Raw genomic sequence first — 12500 nt, 5'->3', positions numbered from 1 at the left:
AAATAGTAGTAGTCTTCTAAACTATGGTGAAATATAGTTTATTTACATGTATGGGCATTTTCATTGTTGATTTTTCCACATTCTTTCTCTTTATATATGTCAAACTGGCCCTTAAAAGCGTAATAATGTCACATAATGTGTCTAAAGCTGCCTAAAACCTGTTCTAAATCATGGCAAAACAACCTAGAGGGACTGACTTGTATACCAGCATGATTATACTTGTATACATCTTATTTTACTTGAGTAATCTACAAACGCAGCTTAAGAGATCTCCAATATGCTTCAGGTTCACTGAGAGGAAGGGATTTCCCTGCTCATACCGGTGTTGGCCAGAGCATCAGGCCGGTTGGCAGCTTGCACAGTCAAAACGTGAAAGAGAGTCCAGAGGGAGCATGGATATCCTCTTAGTGCCACACTGCTACCCTGGCATCCAACCCACTGCACTTGTTCACTCAGGTACAGTCCCGAGATCTGAGAATAAAACAAACAGCACTTTAAAACCACCAACACGCTGATTTAAGCTTCTGAATTGTATTGTCTTGATTAGTAGTCATTCAGTAGTTTGAAACATTTTAACACCAATTTTTGCACCATAACAAAAATAGTTTTATAGGATTTTTTCCCCATATTTGTATTATTTACAGCCGTATTACTGTTGTATTCCTTCTACTGACATTTTTGGTATTATCGGCTGCCTGACTTTCTATTGATCAATCGATTTTTGGCATTATCAATTGATTTTTGGTATTATCGATGAATTTTTCGTATTATCGATCTATTTTGGTATTATCTACTGACTTACTATCAATCGATTTTTAGAATTTTTGATTGATTTTGGAATGATTGACTGACTTATTATCAATCGATTTTTGGTATTATCGACTTATTATTATACGATTTTTGGAATTATCGTCTGACTTATCTATCGTTTTTTGGTATTATTGATTGATTTTGGTATTATTGACTGACTTGTTATCAATAAATTTTTGGAATTATTGATCGATTTTGGTATCATCGACTGACTTATCAATCGATTTTTGGTATCATTGAATGATTTTGGTATTATCGACTGACTTGTTGTCAATCAATTTTTAGTATTAATGATCAATTGTGGTATTATCGACTGAGTTGTTATAAATCAAATTTTGGAGTTATTGATCGCTTTTGGTATTATCGACTGACTTATCAATCGATTTTTGATATTATCGATCGATTTTGGTATTATCGTCTGACTTATTTTCAATATATTTTTGGTATTATCGCTAAATTTTGGTATTATCGACTGACTTATTATCAATTGATTTTTCTTATTATTGATTGATTTTGGTATTATTGATTGATTTTTGGTATTATCGACTTATTATCAATCAATTTTTAGTATTAATGATTGATTTTGTTGTTATCGGCTGACTTGTTATCAATCAATTTTTGGAATTTTTGATTGAGTTTGGTATTATCGACTGACTTATCAATTGATTTGTGATAATATTGATCGATTTTGTTATTATCAACTGACTTATTATCAATCAATTTTTGGTATTATCGCAAAATTTTGGTATTATCGACTGACATATAATCAATTGATTTTTGGTATTATTGATTGATTTCTGATATTACATTTTACATTTACATTTAGTCATTTAGCAGACGCTTTTATCCAAAGCGACTTACAAATGAGGACAAGGAAGCAATTTACACCACTAAGAGCAACAATGAATAAGTTCTAAAGGCAAGTTTCAGGTCTGTAAAGTCTAAGAAGGGAAGTGTTAGTAATTTTTTTTTTTTTTTTTTTTTTTTTTTTGTACAGTTAGTGTGATATTCAAATAGGCAATTGCAGATTAGGAAGTGAAGTGGAGACTAAATAGTTGATATTATCGACTTATCAAAAATTTTTTGGTATTATCGATCGATTTTGGTATTATTGATCGATTTTGGTTTTATCGACTGACTTATTCTCAATCAATTTTGGCATTTTCGATCGATTTTGGTATTGTCGACTGACTTATTAGCAATTGATTTTTGGTATTATTGATTAATTTAGGTATTATTGTCTGACTTATTTTCAATCGATTTTTGGTATTATCGTCTGACTTATTATTAATCGACTTTTGGTATTATTGATTGATTTTGGTATTATTGATTGATTTTGGTATTATCGACAGACTTGTTATCAATAATTTTTTGTATTATCGCTGACTTATTACCAATAAATTTTTTATATTACCGTCTAACTTACTATCAATTGATTTTTGGTATTATTGATTAATTTAGGTATTATTGTCTGACTTATTTTCAATCGATTTTTGGTATTATCGTCTGACTTATTATTAATCGACTTTTGGTATTAATGATTGATTTTGGTATTATTGATTGATTTTGGTATTATCGACAGACTTGTTATCAATAATTTTTTGTATTATCGCTGACTTATTATTAATCAATTTTTTATATTACCGTCTAACTTACTATCAATTGATTTGTGGTATTATCAATACATTTTTGGTATTATTGACTTACTATTGATCGGCTTTTGGTATTATTGATCGATTTTGGTATTATCAATCCATCTTGGTATTATCGACTTATTGTCAATTGTATTTTAGTATTATCTGTCAAATTTTGGTGTTATCATTAATATCTTAAATTTGGCCAATAAACTACACCCAAATGAAAATTTTAAACCATGCAGTAAAAGAGTTAAAGGAGCAAATAATCAAATAGTAGATGGATTATGTTACGCTAATCAGCTCACTCCCAAAACTTTACAGAGTGTACTTTGTAGAATGATAAATAAAACTGTAAAAAAATATGAATAGGTAATATACAGAAAGTGATCGAACAGTTTTGCCTCTATAATCAATGAAGCAGATATCACTTTAGTTAAAGTTTTTGTCAGTTTTTTGGGCCAAATATCTAAAGATTCTAAAACAAAGAAGTATTTTTTAGACAAGCTAAAAATATTGTCTTGTTTATCCTTAAAACAAGCAAAATAATCTGCCAATAGGGTAAGAAAAACAATCTCATTTCAGAGCGCAAGCTAGATTATTCATCTTACCCCATTGGCAGATTACTCTGATTGTTTTATAACTCACTTATTATTATTATTTTTTTACATATTATTTCTGAAACAAGACAATATTGTTTGCTCATTTAAAAAATGTTAAAGAAGTTTTATATATTTGGGCAAGAAATAAGGCAAAAACTCTTGATAAGAAAAGGATTTTTTTGCAGTGTAATTGCAAACCCTTATAATATACACAGAAAAATAGGTTTTTATACCTTGCTGGTTATAAGAAAACGTAGACCTCAAGCTTTGAAAAGAGCTCTGTGTGAGCTGTTCTTCATACATCAGTGAACAATAGGGCTTAAGTGCAACTAAAACGCTCAACAAACATGGCCGTAATTGGCTAAAATGTTTAACAGGGAAAAAAAAAAACATTGTACACAGAAACCTTTGATGCTCTTCACAGAGTGCTCACACAAATACCCACCAGACTAATGCTACAGGAAGGCATGTACCGTTACATCTTTAAATTGTGAAAGTGTTGACTTGCTTTCAAGATACTAGTTCTTTTAAACAGAGATGTGTTCTATTTATCATCTATGATCTGAAAACGAACATGTTGTTAACTGGGGGACAGTCTTACCCTCATCTTGTTGTTAACTAGATCGAGGATGGCATCATAGGGGATCTTCTCCAAAGGTAAACTGACTAGCCATTCCAGCAATGTCTCCAAAAGTTTCACCACCGACTGGTGGCCTGGAAACAGCTGAAATCAAAAATAAGATGCACTGTAAATGATTTCAGCGTGAGAAGACACCTCCAGTGCAAAGAAATGCTGCGTTTGTGTTAAAACACTACCTTGGCAACAACGGTTACAAAGTCCTTGAAGGTTTTTAGCTCTTCTCCTTCTAAGGTCTTGTGGGTGGCCAGCTCAACCCTCAGGAGATAATGTAAGCCAGACTCCAGATCTGCCATGTATACCTTAGACCTGAAGAAACATTCATTTTTGATTCACCTCGTCTTTGTTAAAGGAATAGAAACAGAAAATAACATAAAAAGTTGTACCCCTTCCTTGGTGTAAACACTTTTTTTCTTCCTTTCAGACAAACATAATTAGAATAATATCTAAATAATAATAATACCCTGGCTCAACCAAACTTTATAAAGGCGGTGATTTTTAATGCCCCAAAAACCCATTGATGAATGTAATCCATACGACTCCAATGTGTTGTAACTGGGCTCTTATGAACATGTTTAACAGTTGGAAGCCATTGATAATAGCTTATGAAGTTTCAAATTTGGATATTTTCCTTACAAAAACCCATCACTTTGCTTCAGAGGGCATTCATTAACCCACTGGAGTTGTATGGATTATTTTTATAAAGGAAGGCCGAGCTTTTTTGGAGCATCAAAAACGTGAGCACCATTCACAGCTGTTGTAAAACTGGGTAAAGTCAGGACTCAAGACACACGCAAGCACGCACAGATACACATCTGTTTAGTGCATTTCCCACACACATTTCAAACACACTTTGCTTCACTCCTATCAAACTTGATGCTTGATGTATTAATGCGGTTTCTACTTAAATTCCTTTTATTCATACATTAATTTATTTATTAATTAATTGATCAATTCAATTATTCACTCACTCACTTACTAATTTTATATAACACATTTTTCTTTCATTTGTTTATTCATTCATTTGTTCACTTATTAATTTATTTGTTTACTCAGTTGTTCATTCATTCATTCACACTCATTTTAAGTAATAGTTTTTTTCTTTCATTTGTTTATTCATTCCTTCGTTTATTCAACCATTCATTTATTCATTTTTTTGTTTTTTCGGTTATTCATTCATTCATTAAATAATTATTTTATTTACTTATTCATGTATTGGTTCATTTGTTTTTTTATTTATTCAATCGTTCATTCATGTTTTCACTTATTCATTCATTACCTTACTTATACATTCATTTGCTTATTCATTCATTCATTCACTTACTCACTCATTATTTTATATAACACATTTTTCTTTCATTCGTTTAATTATTCATTCATTCTTTTTTATTCACTTTTTCATTCATTAATTCAATAATTCATTCATTAACTCACTTATTCATCTGTTTATTCATTCATTCACGTATTCCCTCATTCATTCGCTTGTTCATTCATTCACTTACTCATTTGAACTAATAAATTTTTTGTTTAATTTGTTTGTTCATTCATTCTTTTTTATTCATTTATTAATTGATTCATTAACCTATTCATTTATTAATTCATTTGTTTATTTATTAATTCGTTTGTTTATATGTTTTTTCATTAACTTATTCATTCACTTGTTCATTCATTCACTCACTCATTTATTTTACATTTTTCTATCATTCGTTTAATCATTCATTTATTCATTTTGTTTATTCACTTATTCATTCATTAGCTCAATAATTCATTCATTAACGTAGTTATTAATTTTTTTGTTTATTCATTCGTTTATTCATTCACTTATTCATTCACTCACTTACTCATTTTGTATAATACATTATTCTTTCATTGGTTTATTTATTCATTCATTCATTTCTTTGTTTATTCACTTAGTCATTCATTTATTCAATAATTCATTCATTAACTTATTCATTCACTCATTTATTTATTCATTTGTTTATTCATTGATTCATTTATTCATTCATTCATTTACTTATTCATTCATTTGCTTACTTTACAAAATAAAAGACAAAAACAAAGAACAAAATCTTTATAAATGTTTTCTTTTAAGGCTACCAGTAAACTCTTATTCTGAATTACGTTATAAAACGTGACTTAAATCCCCATAGCAACTTACCTGTTGTTGTTTTGTTATTTTTTCACAGCACAGCAGTTAAGCCAGTGTGACTTGACATGCTTATTTTCCAAACCATATAATGCAATTTGGTGTAATTTGGCGTTTGAGACACCTTTTACATTTAGTTTCACATTTAGTCATTTTAGCAGATGCACTTGTCCAAAGCGACTTACAATCAAGGAGGTATAATATAATATTTTATATCATTATTGTTGTTAAAAAAAACAGCCATGCTGCTTAATATTTTTGCAGAAACTGTGGAAAAGACTCAAGATTCTTTGACAAATAGAAAGTTCGGAGAAACAGTATTTGCAATCCCTTTTTAACAACTAAATGCATCCTTGATTAGAACTAATGTTAATTATTATCCGAGTACAGACTTTTGAGCAGTAGCATATAAATCAATAAAACTCACTTTTTAAACTCTTTCCACTCCACCTGGGCTCCCTGTCCATTAATCCCAGGCTGAGGACGCTGCAGGGACGAGGTGGACTGTTTTCTGTGTACTCCAGGGAGAAGTTTTAGGAAGGAGGAGAAGAAAAAACGTAACTTCTTCTGCCTGTGAACAACAAAATAAAAAAACACATAAAATAAACAATTCATCTATTTAATAGTTTGACCAAAATGAACTCAGCAGAGGCCATTTAACGTACACATTCAAAACAGTGTGTGTGCCGTTGGGCTGGAAAAGGTACGCCGAGGGAACTGAACTAATCCCCAGCTTGTCCATTAGAAGTTGGTCTGAGCTCAGAGCTCTCTTCACCACCAAACCCTCATATGGCATCAGGTCCAAAATTACCTAGTTAAAAAGAGCACACAACACTCAATCAGAGCATTATAATTCAAGCTGGATCACTAATTATCCCCTAAAGGATCACTTAGATCATCATCTACTCACCCACTCGTCATTTGAAACCGTTGTTATGTTCTTTTTGCAAGGAGTTCAGTTTTTACTGGATTGTCTAAACTGGCTACTCTCAACAGTTTTTTTTTTTTTTTGGACTCCAAGGCCCCTTTAGGCCTTTACAATATTTGAAAGATATTTTATTAGGCACTTTAAGTGTCCCTGCTACTTCTGTTGTAAAACATTATTTAATACATAAACTTAACATATGATATAGGAACTTAACAGAGTTAGGCTGACAAGAGAAAAAAGACAATCATAAAAATGTATTCTAGTGCATTACGTGCACACACACAATGTTTTATTTGAATTTTAATCCTTTTGTTTTAAGCAGTTAAATTTTTTTTTAACTGTTACTACTACTAAAATGTTTGTTGAGAACACCATGCTGAGAACAGCAGAACTTTCAGTTAAAAGAACAATCCAACTGTATTGAAAATGGCTCATTTTACAAGTCTCCTAGAGTTAAACAGTTGACTTGAACCATTTTCCAATCCATTCAGTTGATTTCTTGACCACTTTTATCATAGCTTAGCATAATATATTAAATCCAATTAGACCATTAGCATTGCATAAAAAAATGAGTTTTGGGCTAATTTTACAAGTTTTCAAGAGTTAAACAGCGGACTTGAACCATTTTTTAATCAATTCAGTCGATTTCTTGGTCACCTTTAGCTTAGCTTAACTTAGCATAATAAAATGCATCCAATTAGACCATTAGCATCACGTAAAAAAAGGAGTTTTGGGCTCATTTTACAAGTCTCCTAGAGTTAAACAGTTGACGTGAACCATTTTGGAATCCATTTAGTCTATTTCTTTGTCACTTTTAGCTTAGCTAAGCTTAATATGTTGAATCCAATTGGACCATTAGCATCATGTAAAAAAAAAGTTTTGGGCTCATTTTACAGGTCTCCTAGAGTTAGACAGTTAATTCGAACCATTTTTGAATCCATTCAGTCGATTTTTTGGTCACTTTTAGCTTAGCTTAGCATAATGTATTGAATCTAATTAGACCATTAGCATTACATAAAAAAAAGAGTTTTGGGCTCATTTTCATGTCTCCAAGTGTTAAACAGTTGACCTTAACCATTTTTAAATCAATTAATTTGATTTTCTGATCACTTTTAGCTTAGCATAACGCGTTGAATCCAAATAAACTATCAGCATTACATAAAAAAAGAGGTTTTGGGCTCATTTTACAAGTCTCCTGGAGTTAAACAGTTGACTTGAACCATTTTTGAATCCATTCAGTCCATTTTTTGACCACTTTTAGCTTAGCTTAGCATAATGTATTGAATCCAATTAGACCATTAAGCATTATGTTAAAAAAAGAGTTTTGATCATTTTCCCATTTAAAGTGTGAAGTCTGAATCTGAAATCGTGTGATACATTGTGTAATAAAACTGAGAAGAGATGATATTAAGTGTTCCTCATACCATAAAAGTATTATGGATCCTTTCTTAAATTATACAAGAGTCAAAAGAAATAGTTATTTACAGGGATAGTTCACCGAAAAGTTGCTAATTTAACTATTTAATAATCCATAAGTGGTTCCAAATATTTAGGATTTTCTTTATTTTTGCTGTTTAACAAAAAAGGAAACGAGGAATTTTGGTTATATGTAGCCATAAACTGACATTGTAGGGAAATAAGCACTATGGACGTCAATTGCTAGTTATGAACATTCTTCAAACTATCTGTTTATCAACTCTCAAACTCATTCTCAACAGTTATCCTAAACAGGTTTGGAACAAGAGTGAACAAATCATGACAGAATTAAAATTTTTGAGTGAACTATCCCTTTTACAACAGAATTGATGATGGATTACCAAATTTAATTGGTGCTTCTCGTTTATTTCCTCACAAAGGATAACAGGTATGTAAAGCAAGACGTGTATAGCTAGTGTTGGATTAATAATTCTTTTTAATGTACACAATATGAACTCTTAAACCTCAAGATCAATCTTTTCATATATGCTAATGATGATCGGTAGTGTAGCTGGCATTCAGTAATTGCAGGCTTTGTGCTTTGTTACTTTTAATACGAAAAATCTCAGCTTTTACATTCAGCCATAAAATACAAACAATAAATGCTTTGATGCTCTTCATGCGCTTCACTATAGCCACTTTGTGCACATATAATTATGTTCAGATGGTGGAACGACGTCAGTGAATTCTGTAAACAATTATTTTACATGTATTTATTTTTTTTAAAATGCATAAACTTGTTAATAATCAGCTAGAGAGAGATTTCAAGAAAGGAGCATTTTGCAAAAAAAATAAATAAAAAAAATATAAAGTAAAAATGTATATATTTTACAGTGAGGGATTAGGCAGTTTATATAATTTATTTGAAAAAAGGCAGATTAAATGTATAGAAAGATTATAGGCAGTTTTTTAAATCATCAGATAAAAAATATGCTGTTAAAAGGCTGGGTTCCACAAAATTCATCCATATTGTCCCAACACAAATAGATTTAGATGAGACTTGCTTGTTTTCACAAATTTAAGTGGGTCGAACATAAAACATCATCATTTAGTAGCCAAAAATCTCAGAAATAGTATTGTTTAAGTGTTCTGTTGATAACTATATTTGATAACAGTTAGTAACTATAATATAACCAAAATCGACTACTGAAGATTTTAGAAAATGCATCCCTTGGTCAAATATGTTACATGGGAGAACTTCTGCTTGTTTGCATACATCTGTTATTCATTATGTGTGTTCACTGGAAATTGTCTTGTGAAGTGCTTTACAATTTGGCAAGCCTTTGGTTATTTTATGCATCAAGAATGCATCACATTTGAATATAATGAAACGTATTGGCAGAGTGAAAGGTGAAATTAACCTTCTGAAAAACAAAGAAGTACAATTTCAACAATATTCTCACACAAAGCTATTGTACAGCTTTAGATTCATCGTTTTACTCCTTTAACTTTCAGCAAATCAACAAATCTGTCTACTTTCTAAATAGTGGCTGAGACTTGTTTCAATTTATTTTTCGACCCAATTTTGTGACTCTGGGCCACAAAACCAGACACAAGTGTTGATTGTATAACCTGAAAGCTTTAAATATGCTTTAAATGGCATTAGAAATTAATTTAAATGTGCAGTATGTAATTTTGACACTGTTGTGAATTTCTCTAGTCTGTCTCACAGCACCAAAACTGTTGTGAAATTCTAAGATGAGCCCAAAAACCAGGGAGAACTTTCGGGTATCTGCAGAATACTTTAATAAGAAGAGCTCAGCGTAGCTGTGGCGTCATCGAAAGAACTCTTTATTGGTAAAGCAGAGACTCAGTTTAAATACATTTTTACACACATTGACACATGTAGGTGAGGACAGTCTAAAACAAAGCATGCAAACAAAGTGGTGTTGTCGGCAATTGTAAAAGATCATAATTTATTTTTTAATAACTACAAACTTCACAAAACTATAACCTACCGGTCAAAAGTTTTGGGTCAGTAGGATTTTTGAATGTTTTAAAATAAGCTTCTCCTGCTCACCAAGGCTGCATTTAAATCATAAAAAATACAGCACAAAATGGTGAAATGTTACTATAAAATGCACTATAAAAAAACATTTAAAAGTAGTTTATCATGTACTTTAATCATTTATTCCAGTGATTTTATAGATGCATTTTCAGCTTCATTACTTTTCAGAAATCACTCTAATATTAATTATTAATATTGCAAAAAAAATTACATTTAATAAATGATCAGAATATTTTTAAAAAACATAAAAAAGTAGTGTATATCACAAAACTATATTTACATAGAAAGTGCATTCTATAGTATGAATGTGAGGTAGTACTACATACACCATTTGTCATTATCACAATGCATTTTTATCAGTTTGTGCATTACCTGACTGGATTCCATCACCTAGTGCCTAGCTAGCGCTCTGTTGTTTGTCTTTAATTAATTTTTTGACATGCATTTGCATTATTTTTCCTCTCTGTCTCTAGCTGAATCATTCCAGTTAACCTTGAATGGGCACATTATGATTCAAACATTTAATACCAATAAAGCAAAAAGGCACACGCATCTGAATTAAGGCATGTCTCATCATCTAAGTCGTGATTGCCTACAAAAACAATTTGTCCTCCAGTGCTGCAATGTCATGCTTACATCACTGAGAAAAAGCAGAGTTAGAGTATATATGTGATTTTTGTTCATGCTACTAATTAAAAAATGCACATCATCTAATATTAAAACTAACATCAAAGTTAATAACAATTAAGTCAACATGTTTGAAAAGACATATGGGTGAGTAAATGATGATTTCATCCTGTCCTCAAAAGCGGAAAACCATTTCTCATACCTCTCTCCCTATGTAGGAGTTTCCGTCCTCAACTATAACTGCAGTGTAATGCTCCGTTTTCTTCCCCATTAAGGACAGGACGTCCTCAGACCTGCAACAGATCACAAACTCAACATTTATGAATAGGAAATGGAGACACATTCCACTTGTGCCTAGAAATGAAACCCTAAACACACATTCACTTTGGACCTGGAGGCAGAATGTGCTAAACATCATTAAAAAAAAAATCCACTTTTTACAAAAAATAGGCTCATTTTACAAGTCCCCAAGAGCTAAACAGCTGAGTTTTACCATTTTTTATTCTATTCAGGTGATCTCTAGGTCTGGCTGAAGCACTTTTAGCTTAGCTTAGCATAGATCATTGTATCAGATTAGACCATTAGCATCTCACTCAAAAATGGCCAAAGAGTTTTGATAATTTTTGTATTTAAAGCTTGATACTTTTGTAGATACACTGTGTGCCAAGATCAGTGGAAAATGAAAAGTTGATATTTTCTAAGCCAATGTGGATAGGAACTATACTCTCATTCTGGCGTAGTAATCAAAGATCTTTGCAGCTGTACTATGGAAATCTTGAAAATTGGTTAACTTCTGTGTATTCTAGTGACTTCAGGATCTGCACCAAAATAAGTAATTTCAGAATAGTCTTTCAGAAATCATGGTAGCAAGGCATCTTTGGTCATTTCTCAGTAAAATGCTAATGGTCTAATCCAGGGATGGGCAAACTCCGTTTTCTGCAGAGTTTTGCTCTAATACTAATCAACATCTTCAAGATCGCTAGAAAGCTATAGGCAGGTGTGTTTGATTAGGGTTGGAGGTAAACTTTGTAGGACACTGGCCTTCAAGGACCTAGTTTGCCCATCACTGGTCTATTCTGACTCGATGATCAATATTAAGCTAAACTAAAAGTGCCTCCACCTGACCCGGAGATTAACTAAATGAATAAAAAACAATTTTTAGATCAGGGTTCCCACTCTATAACCCAACATATCAAATTCCTTGACTTTTCCCTGATTGTCACTGACTAAAAAGCTGAATTTCCATGAGCTATCCACCTTTATTTTCACATGAGTATGGCACGAATATTGTAACTAAAAGGGTACCCATGATGAAAATCAACTTTTGTAAGATGTTTAGACAGAACTGTGTGTAGGTAAAGTGTGTGCATGGTCATATTGGAGTGATAGAAACACAATAAGACTCTTTTTGATAAATTTCCTTTCGTTAAAACAGGATCCAACTACCTCCTGTTCTGAGGCCCACCACAACGTGATGTAGGAGTGTGGTTTCCCCGCCTACCGAATTGATTGACAGACACGTATTAACACGTCTTTGTAGAAATGCATACCAGCAATACAGGATGTGCATAAATCAACTGCGATTAAAAGATCGCGGCTCTCTGTGATCATCCTTAACCTCAAGAATAGGTT

General features: G+C 31.8%; 1 protein-coding gene across 2 annotated transcripts in view; it reads right to left on the bottom strand.

Annotated features, from left to right (window-relative positions):
- qsox2 (quiescin Q6 sulfhydryl oxidase 2) overlaps nucleotides 1-12500 on the bottom strand; it is a 36638-nt gene that overhangs the window by 8157 nt on the left and 15981 nt on the right. The window contains exons 5-10 of one of the 2 annotated variants that reach the window (XR_012406477.1): nucleotides 11071-11161; nucleotides 6495-6640; nucleotides 6257-6400; nucleotides 3863-3992; nucleotides 3648-3770; nucleotides 80-471 (exon numbers count right to left, since the gene is read on the bottom strand). Coding sequence is in view for 1 of the 2 variants with exons in the window: in XM_009301964.5 (XP_009300239.1) it covers nucleotides 321-471; nucleotides 3648-3770; nucleotides 3863-3992; nucleotides 6257-6400; nucleotides 6495-6640; nucleotides 11071-11161 (785 nt within the window). In the remaining variant the exon portion in view is untranslated. The remainder of the gene's footprint in view (nucleotides 1-79; nucleotides 472-3647; nucleotides 3771-3862; nucleotides 3993-6256; nucleotides 6401-6494; nucleotides 6641-11070; nucleotides 11162-12500) is intronic. The other variant, XM_009301964.5, reaches the window with a different exon arrangement.

This window comes from Danio rerio, chromosome 5 (genome assembly GCF_049306965.1).
Source record: "Danio rerio strain Tuebingen ecotype United States chromosome 5, GRCz12tu, whole genome shotgun sequence".
Taxonomy (NCBI): Eukaryota; Metazoa; Chordata; class Actinopteri; order Cypriniformes; family Danionidae; genus Danio; species Danio rerio.
The sequence above is the reverse complement of the archived record's forward strand: the minus strand, read 5'-3'. Positions and strand labels throughout refer to the sequence as shown.